The sequence below is a fragment of the Scyliorhinus torazame genome, chromosome 19 (assembly GCF_047496885.1).
Source record: "Scyliorhinus torazame isolate Kashiwa2021f chromosome 19, sScyTor2.1, whole genome shotgun sequence".
NCBI lineage: Eukaryota > Metazoa > Chordata > Chondrichthyes > Carcharhiniformes > Scyliorhinidae > Scyliorhinus > Scyliorhinus torazame.
In genome coordinates, this window is record NC_092725.1 from 100,261,812 (window position 1) to 100,287,449 (window position 25,638).

Sequence of the window (25,638 nt, forward strand, 5' to 3'; positions counted from 1 at the left end):
TCAAAGTGAAATGATTAGTTTCACTCCTGATTGAGATGGTTAAAACCTGGCACTTATATGGCATGAATATTACTTGCCACTTGCAGGCCTAAGTCTAGGTGATGTCCTGGTATTACTGCACACAGCTATGGACTGGTTAATTAATTGATGAACTGTCAAGAGAGTTGAATACTGTGATCATCGGCAAGCTGTTCCAAATTTGACTTTATGTTGGAGGCAATGTAATCAGTTGTGTAGTTGAAAATAATTACTTGTCAGTAATTACAGTAAGATGAAGAAATCAGCAATTCAGACATTGCAAGAATATTGATATTGGAGACAGGTTCAAACCAAAATTAATGAAAGCAAAATAACAGAGAAAATGAGAAAATAATTGCACTAAAGTGTGATAAATCCCCAGGACCAGGTGGTTCCCATCTAGGGCCTTAAAGAAAGAAATTCAAACATTTCAGCTGACAGAAACTTCCAAAGTTTCCTCAATTCAGGAATCATTATTATTTTTACTCTTTAATGGGATATGGGTATCTCTGACAAGGCCAGCATTTGTTGCCCATCCTGAATTACCCAAGTGGCTTGCCATACAATTTCAGAGTTGAGAGTTAACCACATTACTGCGGGTCTCCAGTCACATGCAGGTCAGACTGTGTAATGATAGCAGTTTATTTTCCTATAGAAATTTATATATTTTATTCATTTACAGGATGTGGACATTGCTGGCTAGGTCGGCATTTTTTGCCCATCGATAGTTGCCCTTCAGAAGGTGCTGGTGAACTACCTTCTTGAACTGCTGCAGTCTCCCAGGTGTAGGTACACCCACATTGCCGCTAGGGAGGGAATTCCAGGATTTTGACCCAACGACAGTGAAGGATCAGATATATTTCCAAGTCGGGGTGGTGAGTGACTTGGAGGGGAACCTCCAGGTGGTGGTGTTCCCAGGTACCTGCTGCTCTTGTCCTTCTAGATGATAGTGGTTGTGGAGTTTGGAAGGTGATGCCCAAGGAACCTTGGTGAGCTCCTGCAGTGCCTCTTGTAGATGATACACTAGGTTGTCAGTGGTGGAGGGATTGAATATTATGAATAATTGAAGGGGTAGCAATCAAGCAGGCTCCTTTGTCCTGGATGGTGTCAAGCTTCTTGAGTGTTGTTGGAGCTGTATTCATCTAGGCAAGTGGGTAGTATTCCATTACTCTTCCTACTTGTGCCTTGTAGATGATGGACAGGCTTTGTGGGGCCAGGAGGTGAGTTATTCACGGCAGGATTCCTACCTATGACCTATTCTGGCAGGCACAGTATTTATATGGTTAGTTCGGTTCAGTTTCTAGTCAATGGTAACTCCAGGATGTTGATAGTGAGGGATTCAGCAATGGTAATTCTATTGAATGTCAAGAGGCGGGGCTATGATTAGATCCTTTCTTGTTGGAGATGGTCATTCTCTGGCACCTGTGGGGCACGCATGTAACTTTCCACTTGTCAGTCCAAGCCTGGATATTGTCCAGGTCTTGCTGCATTTGGACATGGACTGCTTTAGTATTTGAAGAATTGTGAATAGTGCTGAACTTTGTGCAGTCATCAGCGAACACCCACACATCTGATCTTCGTGAACCAGATGGGTTTTCACAGCAATCAAAGATAGTATTTTGGTCACCATTACTGAGACTAACTTTCAGGTCCAGATTTATTAATTATTTAAATCCAACCAGCTGCCATTATGGGATTTGAACCCATGTCCCCAGAGCATTAGCCTAGGCCTCTGTAGTTCAGTGACTATGTCACAATCTCACCCATTGCTTTCGATGACAAACTGAAACATTTCTATTTTAACTTCAAAACTAATTTTGTTTAGACATCCCATGGACAGTTTAATGTTATTAACGCCAGAATGGAGGGAAAATCACTAGCCTGCGTGATTCATCTCGCTTCATAATGCTAAATAAAAGTGCGTGAGTGTATTTATCCCACCTAACTCACCGGTGCGTGGAAACCTATAACCACTGCCCCACCCCCCAATCATAATATCTGATGGGAATGATTGTCCTGCGTGTTTGAAAAGTATCTGAGAAGCAATGTTTAATAAGGATATGGGGAGTCTGCACCGAGTAAAATAAATAAACATTTTATTTACACTGCCCAGTAGATCACGACCGGGATCCTGTCCTGGTTGGTGTTCTTGCCAACCAAACTTTTATTCAAAGGTTTCTTTTTAAAAAAAAAAAATTTAGCATACCCAATTGTTTTTTTTCCAATTAAGGGGCAAATTAGCGTGGTGAATCCACCTACCCTGCACATCTTTGGGTTGTGGGGTGACACCCAAGCAAACAGGGGGAGAATGTGCAAACTCCACAAGGACAGTGAACCGGGGCCGGGATCAAACCTGGATCCTCAGTGTCGTGAGGCAGCAGTGCTACCCACTGCACCACCGTGCTGCCCCTTTATACAAAGGTTAATAGAGATACCCCACCCATTATTCCACAAGATAACCATTCCCACCCCGCAAGTTCCCTGAGGGCTATCACACAATGCTCCAGGGTTATGGCATGGAGTTTGTTTCCTTCTAGTACAGGTATATTATATACAACTGCATATCTGTGTATTTGTTAAATGTCTTATAATAATAATCTTTATTAGTGTCACAAGTAGGCTTACATTTACACTGCAATGAAGTTACTATGAAAATCCCCTAGTCGCCAATCTCCGGCGCCTGTTCAGGTACACTGACAGAGAATTCAGAATGTCCAATTCACCGAACAAGCACATCTTTCGGTACTTGTGGGAGGAAACCGGAGCACCCGGAGGAAACCCATACAGACACAGGGAGAACATGCAGACCCTGCACAGACAGTGACCCAAGCCAGGATTCGAACCCAGGTCCCTGACACTGTGAAGCAACAGTGCTAACCACTGTGCTACCGCACCGCCCTTTATAGCCAATTAATGCCGTCCATTATAGCCAATTAATGAAGGAAGAAACATAAGTCAATCTTTGGACAGTTTTAGATTTATTCACAAAATGAAACATGACAAATGTATTGTTCTACAATCCACCACCAGTGTCAATAAGTGTCCCTTTATATGTGCTCAGGTCATTATCCAAGGAGTGCCCCACCCCCATCTGTGGACAAATACTTAATTTATACAATCAAGATACCCTTTTTTCCTAAACTAAAGGAAGTCACAAACAATATTTCAAAACAAATTGAAGAAAAAATGATTTTCCATATTCTCTATAAAATAGTACATTACAAGACACCCCTTTTCTGTGAACCCCCAATAATCCTATGGTACATGTATTCCTTTGTGTGAAAAAAATCAGATCATCATCAATGTATTTGATCTTGGACATTTCTATTTTTTACCTAACATCTGTTTCATGCCAGCAGGTTGAATCTTTAATCTTTTTTCACTTTGATTTTTTTGTCAAATGAATGTTATCCCACAAGGAACGATTACTGATGTAACATTCAGTGGAGAAACTTGACAATACACCCCTTGTATTGAATTTCCCCCAAAATATTTTGTTAATGGAATTCCATATCCACTGCTTCTACAAGAGCCAGTGTTTCCGCAGCTAAAGTTATTTTAAAATTCTTAGCTTCCCAAACTAAAGTGCATCATTTCCCATTTTCTCCCACCAAAAATGTTATGAAACCCTGACACTTGAATACTCTTCAAGAAGATTGACATGAAAAGCACCACTAAAAATAACTAATTTCACATTCTTTGGATCACCCAAGGATGGAAACATAAGTATGTATTTCTCCATATTTAATATTTTAATGTTTTATTTGCCCTCACCACATCCTTGACTTGAAGGGTGCTTCATCATAGTTCTTAATTCCAATACATTAAAACTAGCATCAAGGGTCTTGCCTGAGTGCACAGCCAATTCAATGGATCAGCCAAACTTCACAACTTCTGTTTTTTTCTTTAGATGTGACATCTTTCTGTGATGACCGAGCACAATTAGCACGTATAGGAATTACACTCTAAACAGGATTGCTGATTTAAGGTTAATCCAGAGGTCTTCTGCTTAATGTCTGAACCAATATATTTATAAGCTCCAGAAGCTTGATTGCCAATCTTAAGTTCCACTTTAATCTTATTAGTAACATATGTCTGTTTCCACAGTATCATCATGAAGATGCCTGGGTGTCCTTGTAGACTTTCAATGAAAGTAGAGAGGCAGGTGCAAAGGCAAATGGTATATTGACCTTCATTGCAAGAGGATTTGAGTTCAGAAGTAGAGATGTCTAACTACAATTATACAAGACCTTCGTGAGTCCACACCTGGAGTATTGCGTGCAGTTTTAGTCTCCCTACCTCAGAAAGGATATACTTGCCATAGAGGGAGGTACAGCAGATGTTCACTTGGCTGATTCTGGGGTTGGCAGGACTGTCCCACGAGGAGAGAGTGGCTTGACTGGGCCTGTATTAACTAGAGTATAGAAGGATGAGAACAGATCGGATTGAAACGTATAAAATTCTATCAGGGTTGGACAGACTAGATGCAGGGAGAATGTTTTCCTTGGTTGGGGAATCTAGATTACGGTCTCAGAATACGGGGTAGACCATTTAGAACTGAGATGAGGAAAAATGTATTCACTCAAAGAGTAGTGAACCTGTGGAACTCTCTATTACAAAAGGCTGTGGAGGCCAAGTCACAGAATGTATTAAAGAAAGAGATAAGTATTTTTTTTAGATTTTAATGGCATCATGGTGTATGGGGAGAAAGCGGGAATACGACATTGAGATTAATGATCAACCATGAGCACACTGAATGACGGAGCAGGCTCGAAGGGCTGAACAGCCTTCTCCTGCTCCTAGTTTCTATGCCTGGCAGTTTCCATTTTTGATACCAATTACATATTATAGGATTTGCTTTCAGTTGAACAGAGTCTACTTTCAGCAAAATTGATCTCACCGAAAGATGTCACAACCTCAAGGTCAGCCTGTAGATGCACCTGTTTAGTTTCTCTCGTTTCCCTCTGATTCACTTGCCTCTTTAGGCCGATTCAGAGAAACCACTCTCTGAAATTTTCCACCCTGTGGAAACACAGCTTTTATGTCAATTGATCTATACTCCCACTGATGGTCTCTGGGGTGGGCCCAGCGGATTGGAAATTAGCAAATGTGACACCACTGTTTTAAAAAGGAGGTAGGCAGAAAGTAGGTAATTTATAGGCCAGTTAGCTTAACTTCGGTAGTAGGGAAGATGCTGGAATCTATCATCAAGGAAGAAATAGCGAAGCATCTGGATAGAAATTGTCCCATTGGACAGGCGCAGCATGGGTTCATAAAGGGCAGGTCGTGGCTAACTAATTTAGTGGAATTTTTTGAGGACAATACCAGTGCGGTAGACAATGGGAAGTCAATGGATGTGATATATCTGGATTTCAAGAAAGCTTTTGATAAGGTACCGCACAAAAGGTTGCTGCATAAGATAATGATGCATGGTGTTAAGGGTAAAGTAGTAACATGGATAGAGGACTGGTTAATTAATAGAAAGCAAAGAGTGGAGATTAATGGGTGTTTCTCCAGTTGGCAATCAGTAGCTAGTGGTGCCCTCAGGGATCAGTGTTGGGCCCACAATTGCTCACAATTTACATAGATGATTTGGAGTTGGGGACCAAGGGCAATGTGTCTACGTTTGCAGACGACACTAAGATGAGTGGTAAAGCAAAAAGTGCAGAGGATACTGGGGGCGCAATTCTCCCATCGGGAGACTAAGTCCCGATGCCGGAGTGAAAACCGGAGTGTTTCACTCCGGCGTCGGAGGCCGTTCCCAGCCCCCTATTCTGCCCCCGGGGAGCTAGGAGCGACGCCGGGCGCGGCGCCACATAACTGACGCGACAGGCGCTGCGTAAATGACGTCACCCGCGCATGCGCGGTTGCCGTCCTCCCCACGGCCGCCCTGCAAGAAGATGGCGGATCGACCTTGCGGGGCAGCGGAGGAAAGGAGGTCCTCCTTCAGAGAGGCCGGCCCGCCGATCGGTGGACACTGATCGTGGGCCAGACCCCTTTTGAGCCCCCCCCTGTGCAGGAACCCCCCTCGCCCTCCCACAGGCCACTCCCCCCAGCGTTCCCACGCTGTTCCCGCCGGCAGCGACCAGGTGTGGATGGCGCCGGCGGGAACCTGTCGCGTCGGGCAGGCCGCTCGGCCCATCCGGGCCGGAGAATCGCCGCTCGCCCATTACCAACGGCAAGCGGCAATTCTCCCAGCGGCCAGCCGTGATTCGCGCCGCGCCGGTTTGGGGGGGTAGGAGAATTGCGTTGGGACAGCGTGGCGGGACTCGCGCGCCGCCCGGGCGATTCTCCCACCCGGCGTTGGGGGGGGGGGGGGGGAGAGAATTCCGCCCTGGAAGTCTACAGAGTGATTTGGATAGTTTAAGTGAATGGGCTAGGGTCTGGCAGATGGAATACAATGTTGACAAATGTGAGATTATCCATTTTGGTAGGAATAACAGCAAAAGGGCTTATTATTTAAATGATGAAATTTTAAAACAGCCTGCTGTGCCGAGGAACCTGGGTGTCCTAGTGCATGAGTCGCAATAAGTTGGTTTACAGGTGCAACAGGTGATTAAGAAGGTGAATGGAGTTTTGTCCTTCATTGCTCGAGAGATGGAATTTAAGACAAGAGAGGTTATGCTGCAACTATAGTGTTAGTGAGGCCACACCAGGAGTATTGTGTTCAGTTTTGATCTCCTTACCTGAGAAAGGACGTGCTGGTGCTGAAGGGTGTGCAAAGGAGATTCATTAGGTTAATCCCAGAGTTGAGGGGGTTGGATTATGAGGAGAGGTTGAGTAGACTGCGACATTACTCGTTGGAATTTAGAAGGATGCGGGGGGGGATCTTATAGAAACATGTAAAATTATGAAGGGAATAGATAGGATAGATGCGGGCAGGTTGTTTCCACTGGCGGGTGAAAGCAGAACTAGGGGGCATAGTTTCAAAATAAGGGGAGGTAGATTGAGGACTGAGTTTAGGAAGAACTTCTTCACTTAAAGGGTTGTGAATCTATGGAATTCCCTGCCCAGTGAAGCAGTAGAGGCTCCTTCATTAAATGTTCTCAAGATAAAGATAGATAATTTTTTGAAGAATAAAGGAATAAAGGGTTATGTTGTTCAGGTGGGAAGGTGGAGCTGAGTCCATAAAAGATCAGCCGTGATCTTATTGAATGGAGGAGCAGGCTCGATGGGCCAGATGGCCTACTCCTGCTCCTGGTTCTTATGTTCTTCTGATATGTGGCCAAAGGAGCTAAAAAGAGACTTTCAGGATTACCTTTCCTACTGCGGGAGAGTCCACACTAACATTTGCGTCACTCAGTCACCCTTCAAACCCTGAGCAGCTAGCCTCGCTTTAACTTTGAGTTCCACCTACACAGACCTTTTCTGTATGTATCCATCTCTGTGACAAAGCTGGCCTTGTATCTGGTACTTCAGAATAAACTTTAAATTCCTTCCAACCATCTAATTCCTTTGGTTTTACCTCTCAAATTATTTTATCCTCTAGTTTATTGGCAGCCACCAAATTCATGGCCATGAGGACTTCTGTCGCTAGCCCTATCTTAAGACAGTCCTGTAGCCCTCCTTTCATTGTATAACTTATTCAACCTGCATTTCAGTATCTTTACGGACCACTAATGTAAGATCTCTCTCACATGGTGGATACTCTTTCTCCGGCACTTTATTGTTTTCCAGCACTAGAATCATTCTCAGGCACACTATTAGAGCTTGCAACACATGTTCTTTCTTCGCCTTATTTCACCTGTTCTGACAGTCCACGGAGACTTCTTGGCTATCATCTTGAAAACATAACTAACATTTAAACTTGCTAATCGTTTTTCCCGTGTGTCGCACCAAAGTCGTTTCCCTCCATTCACTGAAACATACTTCACCCAAATATTCACTTTGGGCCTTTGGATGTGACAGCCCTGCCTTGTGCTTCATGATCACTGAGCCCACCACCATCCAGCTCTTAACCTATTGTATTCTGTCTCCGAACCTTTGATAAGTTGCTCCAATGTCTTCTTATGATGCAATTTGTAATTTTGTTTGGTTGTATTCCTGTGAAGTACTACAAAGGTTCTATATGCACACTAATTGTTGTTGTTACCCCAATGATGGTATTTCTCACAGTATAATTGTTGGGGTCATTTGAGTGGATGGAAGTTTCATCCCAATGTACTTCCATTGGCTCATCAAGAATTTCGAGGCTACTGTTTTAACATGTAACCCTATATTCTGTGTTTATTCAGGGAAGTCCATAAAACATATTTCCTACATTTAGTAAATTATGTAACAATTCATTTTTTTTCACACATCAAAACTGTTTGATATAAATATAAAATGCCACCTTCTCCCATTCCCTCAAATACATCAAACCTAACGTTTAACTGTATGGTGATCTGAAATCAGTAGAATATGGATGTGTATTACAGATAAGCAAACATGTTTGGGTATTTTGATTGTACACAGTATACTCCAACAGCAATCACAATTAAAGACAGTTGCCTTATTGATAAAACAGCAATACAATAATTATCACACAAGGAATCTGAATCACCTGCTAAAAACAAAACAGAGGTACGATTAAGTAAATCACATTTTCTTGCATTGAGAAATAACTTATAATTGTATATTAAAAGCATAGTCACGTGACATCTCAAGTGTCCCATTCCCTGATAAAAAGAAAAAGAGGGAAATAGATGGGTATTGCCGTTAGTCCCCTTTTTAACTTGTCTCATTCAAAGTCATTCCACTGGATATAATGGGGCCGGTCAGCACACTTAGGATAGGACATCGCTTTAGTGTTGTTGCCTGCCGGGCTAATGTAGAGTTGCATGATCCGATTGCCGACATTTTAGAGCAGCCTCTCCTGCTCCCTCACCTTCCTGCTCACTGCATCCCTCCCCAACACTCACACTGCATCCCTCCCCAACACTCACACTGCATCCCTCCCCAACACTCACACTGCATCCCTCCCCAACACTCACACTGCATCCCTCCCCAACACTCACACTGCATCCCTCCCCAACACTCACACTGCATCCCTCCCCAACACTCACACTGCATCCCTCCCCAACACTCACACTGCATCCCTCCCCAACACTCACACTGCATCCCTCCCCAACACTCACACTGCATCCCTCCCCAACACTCACACTGCATCCCTCCCCAACACTCACACTGCATCCCTCCCCAACACACACTGCATCCCTCCCCAACACTCACACTGCATCCCTCCCCAACACTCACACTGCATCCCTCCCCAACACAGACTGCATCCCTCCCCAACACTCACACTGCATCCCTCCCCAACACTCACACTGCATCCCTCCCCAACACTCACACTGCATCCCTCCCCAACACTCACACTGCATCCCTCCCCAACACTCACACTGCATCCCTCCCAACACTCACACTGCATCCCTCCCCAACACTCACACTGCATCCCTCCCCAACACTCACACTGCATCCCTCCCCAACACTCACACTGCATCCCTCCCCAACACTCACACTGCATCCCTCCCCAACACTCACACTGCATCCCTCCCCAACACTCACACTGCATCCCTCCCCAACACTCACACTGCATCCCTCCCCAACACTCACACTGCATCCCTCCCCAACACACACTGCATCCCTCCCCAACACACACTGCATCCCTCCCCAACACTCACACTGCATCCCTCCCCAACACTCACACTGCATCCCTCCCCAACACACACACTGCATCCCTCCCCAACACTCACACTGCATCCCTCCCCAACACTCACACTGCATCCCTCCCCAACACTCACACTGCATCCCTCCCCAACACACACTGCATCCCTCCCCAACACTCACACTGCATCCCTCCCCAACACTCACACTGCATCCCTCCCCAACACTCACACTGCATCCCTCCCCAACACTCACACTGCATCCCTCCCCAACACTCACACTGCATCCCTCCCCAACACACACTGCATCCCTCCCCAACACTCACACTGCATCCCTCCCCAACACTCACACTGCATCCCTCCCCAACACTCACACTGCATCCCTCCCCAACACTCACACTGCATCCCTCCCCAACACTCACACTGCATCCCTCCCCAACACACACTGCATCCCTCCCCAACACTCACACTGCATCCCTCCCCAACACTCACACTGCATCCCTCCCCAACACTCATACTAGCCGCCGCTCCCCCCCCAACTCCGGCTCATCACTTCCTTCCCCGAATCTTCCACTTGATGTTTCCTTCCCCAACCCTGGCGCTTTCTGCTTGCCTCCCCAACCCCCCACTCACCGCCTTCCCCTCCCGCCACCCTCCTGATCACCACTTTCAACCCTCTCGCTCGCAGCATCTCTCTCTCCCAGACTCACTATTTCTCTCGACACCCCTTTCCTGAGCCCTTTCACAGTAGCAAGGGTGAGGGTGAGGGAATTGGCGAGCGGGAGAGGTGACAAGCTGGGGGTGGGAGTAAGTCAGGGAGCGAGACAATCGGGAGGAGGAGTAAAGTAGAAGGAGTTAGCATATTTTATATTTTTTTAATTTATTTTAATTGGGAAATTATTTTATTTGTGAATGTAAGAATTTAAGAACATAAATATTTCAATTTATAGGGGTTTAAAAAAAAATTTCTGACGAGGAAGATCCTGGGCGCGATTCTCCGCTCCTGTGACGAAGTGCCCACGCCGTCGTGAACGCCGTCGAGGTTCACGACGGCGCGAAAAGGCCCCGATCCCGACCGATTCAGGGCCCGAAAATGGGCTAGGATCGGGGCCACGAGAAACTTGGGGGGGGGCGTGTCGCGAAAGCCACGTCGTCACCGCGCGACGCCCGAATGACGCGGCGGTGCGTCATAAATGGCCCGATCTACGCACAGAGGACCCGGAGGAGAAGGGAGAGGAAGAGATGGCTGAGCCCCGACGAGCCGCACCGAGGTTCCGGGACACGGACCTGGACACCCTGCTGGATGAGGTTGAGCAGAGAAGGGACACCCTCTGCCCAAGACGTGGGCATCGTCAGCCATCCAGCGCGGTGAGGCGCGGTTGGCGTGAGGTTGGCACCTCTGTGAGTGCTGTGGGGCAGACCCCCGGACGGGGGAGCAGTGTCGGAAGAAGCTGCACGACCTCACTCGGGCTGCCAGGGTAAGTGCCATGAGGGTGTCCCCAGCCCCCCCCCCCCCCCCCCCGGCACGAGGGGGGGAAGTGGGGTGCAGGGGGGGGGGGGGGTTGGGGCATCAGGGGGAGGTTGGGGCATCAGGAGGGGTTTGGGCATTTGGTAGGGTCAGGGTGCCCAACGATTTACTCGACCCACATGAGCCCCGGGACCCCCCCCCTGGAGCGATGCCATGGCGTGCTGTCTCCTGAACCAGCAAAAATGTAGTTTATATCTGCATGCCCTGATGATACCCGCCTAATTGTGATGCTTTATCCAATCCCCCCTCCCCCAGGACAAGACAGCTCACAACCAGCGTGAGCGTATGAGAACCGGAGGGGGTTCTTCGGTGCTGCACCCCCTAAACATTCACGAGCAGAGGGCCCTGGACCTCGCTGGGGGATCCGCCAGCCGGGAGGTTGCAACGTGCCAGCTCGGAGGCGCAGAAGCAAGTGAGACAACCCTGCATGTCCTCACCCCCCCCCCCCCCCCCCCCCCCAACCTGTCATCGTCTCCCTCACACATTGCCCACTGCAGCCTCGATCCCCTCCCCCCTCACACTCATGCCACTGCACCCTCGCTCCCCTCCCCCCCTCACACTGTGCACCCACCACCACCATACACCCGGGCCACCGTGTCTAACAAACCCTGAATCTTTATGTTCCCCAGGGCCAGCCGCCGAACGTCCAGGGACGTCTCGGCCAAGAGACAGCGGAACATCACCAACCACAAGTGCACCCAGGGACGCACGCCAGAGCTTGGCAGTCGGTCGTTCAGGAGGGCAAACCTCTCAGTCTGGGACGCAGGACCGGGACGCTCACACCACCGAGAGAGACAATAGTGAGGGGCACAGGGCAGACATTGAAGATGAATCGCACATCACGGCCACACACTCGGTGGAATCACCTGGAGGTCAGCACGACATGGCCGGCATGGAGCTTGCGCCGGGCCATGAGTGGGAGAACAGACCAGAATTCCTAACGGACGATGACCTCGAGCTTGCGGCACTGCTGTCTCCCACACCATACACCATCGCAGAGACACTCACCTCGGTTGGGCATATAAGTGATGAGGCTCCCGGGTCACGGTCTGGTGCGCACCCCACAACCGAGCCGGTACAGCAGGTGGAGTTTGGAGCAGCCGAGGTGCTGGATGGTCGGAGGGCAGCCCAGGCCCAGCAAACAGCTGCCACCCAGATGGTTCCCGGGTTCCTGGATGTACTTGACCCACCCGGACAACCGATGCGTGTGGACACCCAGGGACTGAATAACGGGATGAGGGCCATCTTCCAGGACCTGCACACGCAGTTGGAGGAGTCTATCCGCGTCCAGGAGCAGGGAGTGGTGCCGCTCATCGCAGCCACCCAGGCCGACACCGCACGGTTGGCGTCCGCGGTGGAGGCAATGGGTGAAAGGGTTTCGGCCATGGGTCAGGTTCTGCAAGGCGTTGGGCTTAACGTGCACGTGTCATCCATGGCCCAGGAGAGGGCTGCCCTCTCACAGGTAGCCATGGGCCAGAGCCAACACGACATTGCCGCCGCTCTCCGGGCCCTGGCCGAGTCTCACCATGCCATGGCCCGGTCCCAGCAGGCGATGGCACCCAGCAGTCAGTCGCGGAGAGCATAGACCGCCTGGCGCACGTGATGGGTGGCTTGGCGCACTCACAGGTTGAGATCGCTCAGTCCTTGGCAGGAATGTCGCACTCCCTGGGCTCCGTCTCGGCGAACATTCGGACCGGGGTCGATCCCGCTGCAGGCCTCCAGGACTGGCAGCGCCAGGTGTCGGTGGTGCGACGGGCCATGTCTCCGATCGCATCTCCGTCCCACAGTGAGGCCCGGGGGCCACCGGGCTCCCCGAGGGAGGAGGAGGTTCTGGGGCGCGTCCCGGTAGCTCCATCAAGGGACGTCCCGGTACACTCGGCCTCCTCCCGTTCCGTCCCTGGCGCATCTGGTGGGCAGCGGGCAGGTCAGGGTGGCACAACGCCATCCAGCATGCCCGCCGAGCAGCCTGGCCCATCGAAGCCGGGCCGCCACAGGAAACGCGTGCCGACGGGGAGCCATGTCGCAGGGCGTGATTCTCAGCAGTCCGCCTCCACTCCTGCTGTACCATCTGGGAACACACCTAGACGTAGTGGTAGGGCCCGTAAGGCAAAGAAGTTAGGCACGTAAGAAGTTGGCACAGGTGCAGCACACAGTTTAGTTGTAGGGGGTAGGACACCTATGTTAATCACACAAATAAACTCACTGTTGAATTTGACTTGTAAGACTCTGTGCTATGTCCAGTGCCAGGGGGCTCGTGAGGGAGCCCGATTGGCGTAGTGGTATACGAGCGGTTCAAGGTCTGTTCCGGATGTGCTGACCGCTTCCCTCCTGCCTCCCATAATTGGACACCATTGTCCTCGGCACACCGACGCCAGCCACCCCACACGGGCATGTGGTGAAATATCCGTCACGACGGCTCTGACCACCGGAGTGCATGGTTCAGCTATAGCCATGAGTCAGACCTCGGCTGGCGAATCTGGGCACACAGCTCATCGCAGAGCGGGCTGTGATCATTCAACATGGCACTGATCACACCCGCTTACCCAATCATCGCTGTTGTGCAATCCCGTAGTGCCGCAGTGGTAAGGTGATGTGGAATTGTTGCCGTGAACGGGGGGGGGGGGGGGGGGGGGGCGCTGTGTGGTGCCAGTGTACAGGAGTGACGGTGCAAGTGGCAGTGTTCAGCGAATCCCACCCCCACAGTGCGTGAACCGTACGGCCACCAACGCGTCACGTGCCCGCTGTCCGCGGCGGTGCCGTCATGCAGCCTCCTGGACGTAACCAGTGACTGTGTCCTGCGCCCCTTCCCCCACCCTGATGCGCCCCTTCATCCTCATCCTCCGCATCCTCTTCTTCCCCATCCCCCTCGTTTGCGTTAGCTCCGTTGCCGTCGGGTCCTCCCTCTGACTCCTCCACCAGGTCATCTCCCCTCTGCATGGCAATGTTGTGCATTGCACAGCAGACCACAACCATGCAACCGACCCTGTCGGGCCGGTACTGCAGGGCCCCTCCGGAGCAGTCCAGGCATCTGAATCGCATCTTCAGCAGCCCGAAGCACCGCTCCACTACACCCCTGGTTGCTGCATAGGCCTCGTTGTATAGGCTCTCCGTGTTGGTGTGAGGCCTCCGTATTGGCGTCATCAGCCATGACCTCAACGGATAGCCCTTGTCGCCCAGCAACGAGCCCCTCAGCCGGGGGGGCGGGGGGCATCCATCGAACATTGCGGGGATGAACGACTGTGCCAGAATGTAGGCGTCATGCACACTCCTGGGGAACCTTGCACACATGTGCATGATCTTCATGTGGGGGTCGCACACCACCTGAATGTTCATGGAGTATGCGCCCTTTCTGTTCATGAATACTTCCCTGTTGACTGCAGGCGAGCGCATGGGGACGCGCACACCATCGATGACACCCTGGACCATCGGTATCCCGGCCACCTTGGCAAATCCAAGTGCCCGTGCTTCCTGCTGTGCTCGGTCCTCGGGGAATTTTATGTACCTGTCCACGATGGCGTACAAGGCGTCGGTGACAGCCCTGATGCACCTGTGGACCGATGCCCGTGATATCCCGGAGAGATCCCTGCTCGGCGCCTGGAAGGAACCGGTCGCATAAATGTTTAGGGCCACCGTCACCTAGACAGAGACTGGTATCGCGTGTCCTCCTCCCATTCCACGTGGTGCGAGGTGCGCCACGAGGTGGCATATATGTGCGACCGTCTCCCTGCTGAACCGTAGTCTCCTCCTGCATGTGATGTCCGGTAGGGTCTCGAGCGAAATTCTGTCACGGTACACCCTCAGCCTTGCTGGACGCCTGTGGCGCCCTGGCACCACCATCAGTGGATCCTCCTGCTCCTCCTCCTGCTCCCCCCCAAGCACTTCCTCTGCATTCCTCGCCGTCAGGGGGTCAATGTTCCCCTCGGCATCCCCCTGTACATTCGGGTCCTGAGCCCCTGCGGCCTGCGTGTCGGCGACGGGCCACTCCGCAGCCATCCCCTCTGCTGCACCGGCAACCGCTGCATGTGCAGCCACTGTGGGCCGTCCGACTGTATGCTGCCGGATGGCAAACTCCAGAACTGCGGCTCCAACCACGGCAGTGAACATCGCTGTCTGGTTGGCATACATGGTGACCTGCAGGAGGGTGGTGGGGGGCAGAGAAACGACATGTTACACGGAGGTTCTTCCACACCTCGCCAGCCAGGTATCATGGGATACCTGTGTGCCCCGGTGGGATGGTCGCGTTGCAGATACGCAGCCAGCCTAACATCTGGTCACTGTCTGCGTCCAATGGTCAGTTCACACCGTACTGCTCACCAGTGTGCCAGTCGCCTGTGCCCATCAGCCACATGCACCCTGCGGCCGTGTCCTCGTCACCGTCCTGCCATATCAGGGCGTCTGACATGTGGCATTCGCGGATGGATACCATCCACACTCTCCCTCATCCCCCCTCCCACCTGCACACTCTCCCTCATCCCCCTCCCACCTGCACACTCTCCCGCACCCCCCTGCCACCTGCACACTCTCCCTCACCCCCCTCCCACCTGCACACTCTCCCTCATCCCACCTGCACACTCTCCCTCATCCCCTCTCCCACCTGCACACTCTCCCTCATCCCCCCTCCCACCTGCACACTCTCCCTCATCCCCCCTCCCACCTGCACACTCTCCCTCATCCCCCCTCCCACCTGCACACTCTCCCTCATCCCCCCTCCCACCTGCGCACTCTCCCCCATCCCCCCTCCCACCTGCACACTCTCCCTCATCCCCCCTCCCACCTGCGCACTCTCCCTCATCCCCCCTCCCACCTGCGCACTCTCCCTCATCCCCCCTCCCACCTGCGCACTCTCCCTCATCCCCCCTCCCACCTGCACACTCTCCCTCATCCCCCCTCCCACCTGCACACTCTCCCTCATCCCCCCTCCCACCTGCACACTCTCCCTCATCCCCCCTCCCACCTGCACACTCTCCCTCATCCCCCCTCCCACCTGCACACTCTCCCTCATCCCCCCTCCCACCTGCACACTCTCCCTCATCCCCCCTCCCACCTGCACACTCTCCCTCATCCCCCCCTCCCACCTGCACATTCTCCCTCTTCCCCCCTCCCACCTGCGCACTCTCCCTCATCCCCCCTCCCACCTGCACACTCTCCCTCATCCCCCCTCCCACCTGCGCACTCTCCCTCATTCCCCCCCTCCCACCTGCACACTCTCCCTCATCCCCCCTCCCACCTGCGCACTCTCCCTCATCCCCCCTCCCACCTGCACACTCTCTCTCATCCCCCCCGTTGGCCGCAGCCTTCTCGGGGAAGCCGACCCGGTCTCCAGGAGCTGCGGAACAGTCCGCTCACCTCTTCACTGCTCAGCGTCAGCCAGCACGACTGGCTGACGGCTTTACATAGCAGGTGTCTTGTTAAGAGGAAAAAGGTGACTTATGTAAGGCTGAGGAAACAAGGTTCAGACAGGGCATTGGAGGGATACAAGATAGCCAGGAGGGAACTGAAGAAAGGGATTAGGAGAGCTAAGAGAGGGCATGAACAATCTTTGGCGGGTAGGATCAAGGAAAACCCCAAGGCCTTTTACACATATGTGAGAAATATGAGAATGACTAGAGCGAGGGTAGGTCCGATCAAGGACGGTAGCGGGAGATTGTGTATTGAGTCTGAAGAGATAGGAGAGGTCTTGAATGAATACTTTTCTTCTGTATTTACAAATGAGAGGGGCGATATTGTTGGAGAGGACAGTGTGAAACAGATTGGTAAGCTCGAGGAAATACTTGTTAGGAAGGAAGATGTGTTGGGCATTTTGAAAAACTTGAGGATAGACAAGTCCCCCGGGCCTGACGGGATATATCCAAGGATTCTATGGGAAGCAAGAGATGAAATTGCAGAGCCGTTGGCAATTATCTTTTCGTCCTCACTGTCAACAGGGGTGGTACCAGGGGATTGGAGAGTGGCGAATGTCGTGCCCCTGTTCAAAAAAGGAACTAGGGATAACCCTGGGAATTACAGGCCAGTTAGTCTTACTTCGGTGGTAGGCAAAGTAATGGAAAGGGTACTGAAGGATAGGATTTCTGAGCATCTGGAAAGACACTGCTTGATTAGGGATAGTCAGCACGGATTTGTGAGGGGTAGGTCTTGCCTTACAAATCTTATTGAATTCTTTGAGGAGGTGACCAAGCATGTGGATGAAGGTAAAGCAGTGGATGTAGTGTACATGGATTTTAGTAAGGCATTTGATAAAGTTCCCCATGGTAGGCTTCTGCACAAAGTAAGGAGGCATGGGATAGTGGGAAATTTGGCCAGTTGGATAACGAACTGGCTAACCGATAGAAGTCAGAGAGTGGTGGTGGATGGCAAATATTCAGCCTGGATCCCAGTTACCAGTGGTGTACCGCAGGGATCAGTTCTGGGTCCTCTGCTGTTTGTGATTTTCATTAATGACTTGGATGAGGGAGTTGAAGGGTGGGTCAGTAAATTTGCAGACGATACGAAGATTGGTGGAGTTGTGGATAGTAAGGAGGGCTGTTGTCGGCTGCAAAGAGACATAGATAGGATGCAGAGCTGGGCTGAGAAGTGGCAGATGGAGTTTAACCCTGAAAAGTGTGAGGTTGTCCATTTTGGAAGGACAAATATGAATGCGGAATACAGGGTTAACGGTAGAGTTCTTGGCATTGTGGAGGAGCAGAGAGACCTTGGGGTCTATGTTCATACATCTTTGAAAGTTGCCACTCAAGTGGATAGAGCTGTGAAGAAGGCCTATGGTGTGCTCGCGTTCATTAACAGAGGTATTGAATTTAAGAGCCATGAGGTAATGATGCAGCTGTACAAAACCTTGGTAAGGCCACATTTGGAGTACTGTGTACAGTTCTGGTCGCCTCATTTTAGGAAGGATGTGGAAGCTCTGGAAAAGGTGCAAAGAAGATTTACCAGGATGTTGCCTGGAATGGAGAGTAGGTCTTACGAGGAAAGGTTGAGGGTGCTAGGCCTTTTCTCATTAGAGCGGAGAAGGATGAGGGGCGACTTGATAGAGGTTTATAAGATGATCAGGGGAATAGATAGAGTAGACAGTCAGAGACTTTTTCCCCAGGTGGAACACACCATTACAAGGGGACATAAATTTAAGGTGAAAGGTGGAAGATATAGGAGGGATATCAGAGGTAGGTTCTTTACCCAGAGAGTAGTGGGGGCATGGAATGCACTGCCTGTGGAAGTAGTTGAGTCGGAAACATTAGGGACCTTCAAGCAGCTGTTGGATAGGTACATGGATTACGGGAAAATGATATAGTGTAGATTTATTTGTTCTTAAGGGCAGCACGGTAGCATTGTGGATAGCACAATTGCTTCACAGATCCATGGTCCCAGGTTCGATTCCAGCTTGGGTCATTGTCTGTGCGGAGTCTGCACGTCCTCCCCGTGTCTGCGTGGGTTTCCTCCGGGTGCTCCGGTTTCCTCCCACAGTCCAAAGATGTGCGGGTTAGGTGAATTGGCCAATGATAAATTGCCCTTAATGTCCAAATTGCTCTTGGTGGTGGGTGGAGGTGTTGAGTTTGGGTAGGGTGCTCTTTCCAAGAGCTGGTGCAGACTCAAGGGGCCTAATGGCCTCCTTCTGCACTGTAAATTCAATGATAATCTATGATTAATCTAGGACAAAGGTTCGGCACAACATCGTGGGCCGAAGGGCCTGTTCTGTGCTGTATTTTCTATGTTCTATGTTCTATGTTCTATGTGTGAACGGCGGCGGCGCGAACTGGGGTCACGCCGTCGGTACTTCGGCCCATCCGGGCCTGAGAATAGCGGGGGTGCCGGAGAATCGCCATTTTGGGTGTCTCGGGCGATTCTCCGGCCTGCGCCAACCGGAACTCGACGGGGCCGTTCTCGCCACTTGGGAGAATTGAGGGAGAGCGTCGGACCGGCGTCGCGGGAAAATTTCGCGACCCAGGCGATTCTCCCAACCGGCGCTGGAGCAGAGAATCGCGCCCCCTATGTTTTTAAATTGATTGCAATCAAAAAATCTGATTTGTGTTAAGTTTTTTCAGGAGCACAACTGCAACATTAACCGAGGAATTACTCTTTAGTGGCAGAATTATTGAGTTGTCTTTTGCCAGTATTGTGGGTGTGACATACCACATACACAAAGAGAAAAATAATGACTCAAACTTACTGCACAAATTATTCTCACAACGATCTTTAAAGCATTTACTGCATGCCTTTCCTGTTAAGTAAGGGTGCGTTGGAAAATTTCCACTGCAAGGAAAAGAATTATATGTAAATATTTAGATTATGAATATTAAAGCCATCAAAAATAAATCCAATATTAAAAGAGACTTACCCTGGTCCATAATCACAAACAAAATTGACTGAAGTGTGACCCGAAAAGCCAGCAATTCCTGATGGGCAGATATGAAATGCACAGCCAACTTTGTAACTTGAAGCCCAGACAAGCTTGGAATAAAATAGGGAAGATAAATCATGAATTGGGAATAAAAGCAAAACCTGATAATCACCTAAAGTACTAAACTGAGTTGAGCACCTCACAATTGTCTCTTGCATAATTGATAGTTTACTCTGATCTATACTATATAGACAACCCCTGTTCATTCTTCTAGTGAGGTAAAACATGGTTTAGTGTCAGCTAAGCTTGTTATTACCAACAGTGGATACAGAGGATATTAAAGAATAACCAACAAACTGAAAGTTTGTTTTAGACATTTTGGCGGTATGAATTCTAATTTAATAGGCACGATTTTAACTCTGCCCCATTAAAATTCCCCTCCTATTTACCTACTGGAAAACCACTGGTAATTGATTGACCATTCTAAATTTTAACGGGTCCTTCTTTAAATATGCATGTTGGGTCCCAATTTCATAATTGAGACCTGACTGAAATTTTAGCTGGTGGCTAGAGCCAAGTTATCTTTGTTTTCCCACCAGATGAAGACAACAGGAAGAGGTTCGGAACCAGGAGAGTCCAAAACAAGTTCCTTTTTTTGCCAGTGGGCCGGAGCACTAATGCAAGACTCCTGTGAAACGTAATGGTCCTCACTGCAAATCAGGTCACCAACCTGGTGTCACCAGGCAACCACTAGGCTGTACAATTTACTACTGTCTCCAACCAGTTGGACAACAGGATTTGAATGAAGTCCAGTAGTTAAAATGCTTATATTAATTTTATATTTCCAAATAATATCTGGTAGTAGATTGCCAGGATGGATTATTTATTTACCTAAGGAAAAATCTTATTTTGTAATTTATCTCCTAAAGATGAGGCTGGTTAACTTTCCTTTACATCTCCACAGCATAACTTAACAGGCCAGTCATTATATATCATGACACAATTCCCAATGGCTCCTCATGCTTTAAATGGAGCATTTAATTGTGAAGCCAATGATATTTGACAGTTGACTGTTAGAGTAATAGTGTTATGGTCAGTAGCTGCTGAAGGTTCATTTTCTTTATTACTTCAGATTTATTTTAAAATATCTATTGTTCTTCTGATTTAAATTAAAGACAGGGTAGATAACGATAAAGGGCAGTCTTCTTCGTTTGGGAGACTATGGACTGGATTCTCTGAATTTGAGGCTATGTCCGGAGCATGTGTCTAGTATTACGATGCTCCGCCCAGTGCGGGGCTAGCAGCCGTGCCACGTAAAACCCACATGTTTTATCTGCAGATATGGACGGAGAATTGCCGGGTCCGTGGCGCTGTCGCGACATCCAACATTGTCGCGCCGTACAACATGGCGCCTGCCGCGCGAGGACCCGGCCTGCCAGATCCCCCCCCCGTGGCAGCTCTAGACACAGCCCACAGCCGCCACGCGAGTTTGACGAAACCTCAGACCACAAGTGATCCACGCCATCGGGAAGTCAACCCATCTGGGGCGTAGCATCGAGGGAGGGCCTTCAGGTGACGACCTGAGGCCGTCCCAACAGCGTGCGCGTATTCACCGATGACGCCGTTTTGAAGGGGGTGGTACAGCCGAAAACAGGCGCCGCCCCCCCCCCCCCCCCGATTTTGGCGTCAAGAAAGGGGATTCTCTGGCCAATCGCCGAATGCAATTTTGGCGATGTCAATCGGAGAATCCAGCCCTATATTCTCCCGCTGGAATTAAATCGTATTAGCTTTACGATCCCCTTGCGGTTGTAAAGCAGGATGCAATTCCGTGTTCCACGCCATGAAAATTTATGCATGGCATGGAATACCCAATTCATTTTTTCCAATTAAGGGGCAATTTAGCGTGGTCACTCCACCTACCCTGCACATCTTTGGGTTGTTGGGGCAAAACCCAAGCAAACAATGGGAGAATGTGCAAACTCCACATGGACAGTGACCCAGAGCCAGGATTGAACCTGGGACCTTGGCGTTGTGAGGCAGCAGTGCTAACCACTGCACCACCGTGCTGCCCAAGTACCAGATACTTAACCGATGGTTAACATGATAGAGATAAGACCTGAATGAACAGTAATTATAACCTAGCTTACTGGATGTACATATAGGGCTAATGGGCAGAGATTGTTAGAGCTCTTGTGACTGTCAGAAGTAGCATAGCTTAGTGCCGGAGGTGATGTTTAATCATTTTGAAGTATGTGGGGAAACTAGGTTGCCTTTTCTTCTCATTTGGTGCACTACTATATTTATTTGTAAAAGAATAAAATCAGTAAAGACCTTTTCACTAAAGCAGTAATGGAAATGCTATTTTGGGGTATCATCTTGACCTATGAAATTATTTGTACAAAATACATTACCTGGGTGTAATGGCCACATACATTTGTGCAACGTCGTGAAACATAATCATAATATTTAACTTCGTTGTGCCAATTTTCTATTGCCATGGTGACATTTAAAGAGGAGCCTTCTGTAACGTAGATGTTTTCTCCGACAACGGGGAATACTGGATGAAGTTTTCCTCGCACTTTCAGGTCTTTGTTATGTTCAAATCTGCAGTTCTTACTCCATCCTAAGGCTACGTTAGCAAGGATCCGATCCCAAGACTAAAATTCAAAAAAGGTGAAATAAATAAAAGAGATGTGTCTCAGATTTTAAAAATGTAACTTCTTTATTGAATATTTGCTGCAAACAATGTTAAAACCTTCTCCGCCTGCACATTCAACAAATGTGGAGATTCCCCCCCCCCCCCTTCTGTTTGCTCTGGTTTTAGAGCTCTTGGGTATAGTGCTGAGGTGCTCGGATAAATGGAGGGAGATAATGAAGGGGGATGGGGGGTGGAGGTGTAGCATAGGGTATCTCTGTTTGCTGATGATTTGTTGCTGTATATCTCTAACGCGGGCTCTTCAGTGGGGGATATAATGGAATTGCTTAGGAGATTTGGGGCGTTTTTAGGCTATAAATTAAATTTGGGAAAAATTGAGTGTTTTGTGAAAAGTGTCTTCTCCATGGGCAGGAGTCGGGGTGGGGAGGTTGCCATTTCGGGTGGCAACAACTCACTTTAGGTATTTTGGAATGCAGGTGGCTCGGGATTGGGCCCGGCTCTGTAAGTTTAACTTTGAGTCTGGTGGACATGGTCTGTCGAGGTGGGGCAGTCTTTCCCTATCATTGGCAAGTTGGGTGGAGGCGGTTAAGATGGATATTTTGCCATGTTTTTTATTCATATTTCTGTGCTTGCCAGTGTTTTTGCCGAAATCTTCTTTTATGGGGTGGATAGGTTGATTTTGTCGTTTATGTGTGCATGTAAGGTGGCAAGGAATAGGAGGTTGGTACTTCAGAGAGGGCGACAGTCAGGGGGTTTGACCCTTCTCAACCTGTTGTACTATTCTTGGGCATCGAACGCGGAGAAAGTGCAGGTTGGAACAGGGAGAAGGCGGCTTTGTAGGTGAGGATGGAGGCAGGCTCTTACAAGGGGTTGGGTGTGCAGGCGCTGGCAATGGCACCGCTCCCCTTTGCCCCACGAAATGTTCTTGGGAGTCCTGTGGTGGTGGCCACGCTGAAAATATACAGGCAATTTCGGCAGCACTTTAGGTTGGGGGCGGGGTCGAAGTTGATTCTGATCGGAGGGAACCACGGGTTTGAACCAGGGAGGATTAATATGAGGTTTCGGGGATGGGAGGAGCGAGGGGTGATGGAGATGAAGAACTTATTTTTGGAAGGGCGGTTTGCAAGTTTGGAGGAGTTGGGGGAGATGTTTGAGGTCCCACGTGGGGAGAGTATCAGATACATGCAGGTGCGGGATTTTTCGAATAAGGTTTTTCCGACCTTTCTGGTGACACCCCCCTCCTCGTTGCTGGAGGGTGTTTTGTTGGCGATGGGGCTGGAGAGGGAGTCATTTCGGCGATCTATGGGAGATTTTGGAGGAGGATAAGGCATCTCTGGAGGGGGTCAAGGCTAAGTGGGAGGAGGAGCTGTGGATGGCGTTGGAGAAGGGGTTGTGTGAGGTGCTGCGAAGGGTGAATGCCTCAACCTCGTGTGCGAGGCTGGGGTTGATACAGCTAAAGACAGTACAGAGCACACCTGACAAAGTCGAGGATGAGCGGGCTGTTTGAGGGGGTGGAGGATGTTTGTGAGCGGCGTGGGAGGGGCCCAGCCAATCACGTACACATGTTCTCGTCCTGCCCGAAGCTGGAGAAATTTTGGAGATGGTTCTTCAGCACCATGTCAGCAATTCTGCATGTGGACTTAAGAGTCCAGTCCCCTAGGGGCCATATTCGGGGTGTCAGAGTTGCCGGAGTTGCAGGTGGGAGCGGGGGCAGATGTTTTAGCCTTCGCCTCGCTGATCGCTCGCAGGCCGGTTCTGTTGGGGTGGAGGTCAGCTTCTCCACTCGGTGTGGCTGGGAGATGTAATTGAGTTCTTGCACTTAGAAAAGGTGATGTTCACTTTAAGAGGGATGTGTGAGGGGTTCCATAAAAGATGAGGCTTGTTCTACTACATTTCAGGGAGCTGGTTACCATCTTCTGCTAAGGGGGTAGGGGAGCTGGGTTCAGGGTTGATGTTGCATTTATTTTGCTTTGTAATATTATGCATGTTAAATGTATATATGTTAAAATTTGAATAAAAATACTTGAAAAAAACACACAAATGTGGAGAGATCATGGTCTTCTTTGCGAGTAAGACTGAGATCCTCTGCTCAGCTTGCCTCCCACTTCCATTGGGCCAAACCTCCTCGAAAGCTCTCCACTGCCCTAATCCTGAACTTGCATTGTTTTCTCATGTCTCATCCCCCCTCGCATCCTCTCCAAGCTCATTTTGTGCATCAGATTTACCTTTTACTCCCTTGACAACTGCTGACCAGATGTTACTTTTTAGTTTCCAAGTTAGCTGATATTGTTTAACAGTTCCCTTTCTTCAGGTATTGTCCCACTCCTTATAATCTGCCACCATCATTCCTTTACAAAACAAAAAACCTTTATCCCAACATTTTGACAAATCTCCACGCCATCGGCCATCTCCTTTTCTCTACAAAGTTATTAAGCATTCTATTACATCCCAAATCCATTCCCATCATTGCTGAAACTTCATGCTTGAATTTCTCCACTGCGGTTTATACCCATGCCATAATACTGAAATGGCTCGCATCTTAAAGTTATATTATGCACTCTAAGTCACTGGGGAGGCTTTTCATTGTTAGAGAGAATGGCGATGTGGAGAAAAACCCAGAGAGAATTGGGAAATGCGAGAACCTCATTTCAATGGATTTCAATAAATTTTAATATCATTAACCAGCACCCACCCCACATCACCCCATTCACTGAATATTCAAACCTTGCCGACGTCATACCATGTCGGCGAGGTTTACAACAGGTTTTGAAAGTCGAAATTCAGGCAAAAGGATCCCCGGTGGGGCAAAGGTAATTATAGCCCCCAGGCCGGGTGGGGGGGGGGGGGGATAAACATGTCCAGACACTGCCCCGGCACAAGTTGGAGCTGCCAGGTTGGCACCGTCAACCTGTGTGGGGCAGTGCCAGGGGAGAGCCCCAGGAGTGGGAGGGGGTTCCAGTTATATGTGGGGGGAGAGCGGATAGTGAGGGGGGAAACCTGCAGCCACGGGAGAGGGAGCAGTGAGGGGGGGAACACTGGCAATACTTACGCAGCGGTGGGGAGGGGGTGGATCCCCTCAATGATTGTGCGGCAGGTGGGGGGTGGGGGGGGGGGGGGGGGGAGCCGCTGATGATTGTCTGGGATTGGGGGGGGGGAAGCCGATTTTGACTTCAGTGCTTTAAAGATGGTGCCCCGATGTCTGCGGAGTATGTTGAAGTAAGTGAACTGAGTATGTGCAGCTGGCCTGGCCAGGTCACCCCACCAGAGTGATGGGGTAAATCACGCCCACTTTTTTTTCTTACCCAGAGAGGCTCAAGATCTGGAGAGAAAACTGGTCTGTGCAGCTGGAGAACTACACACCGGTTGAGTCTGAGCCAGACACTTTGAAAAAATATGGTAAGATTCTGCCCACTGTGAGAGGTAAGATTCTGCCCACCGTGAGAAAGATTAGCTATCCTTTCACATC

General features: G+C 49.8%; 1 protein-coding gene across 4 annotated transcripts in view; it reads right to left on the reverse strand.

The window, feature by feature from the left end:
• Positions 1–2,977: 2,977 nt before the first annotated feature.
• LOC140396362 (glioma pathogenesis-related protein 1-like) overlaps positions 2,978–25,638 on the reverse strand; it is a 39,439-nt gene continuing 16,778 nt past the window's right edge. The window contains exons 2-6 of one of the 4 annotated variants that reach the window (XM_072484922.1): positions 21,928–22,173; positions 19,514–19,626; positions 19,346–19,428; positions 8,652–8,675; positions 2,978–8,560 (exon numbers count right to left, since the gene is read on the reverse strand). In XM_072484922.1, the coding sequence (XP_072341023.1) occupies positions 8,430–8,560; positions 8,652–8,675; positions 19,346–19,428; positions 19,514–19,626; positions 21,928–22,173 (597 nt within the window). In that variant the 3' untranslated portion in view covers positions 2,978–8,429. Of the gene's footprint in view, positions 8,564–8,651; positions 8,676–19,345; positions 19,429–19,513; positions 19,627–21,927; positions 22,174–25,638 lie in introns of all 4 variants that reach the window. The other 3 variants (XM_072484921.1, XM_072484924.1, XM_072484923.1) reach the window with 3 other exon arrangements.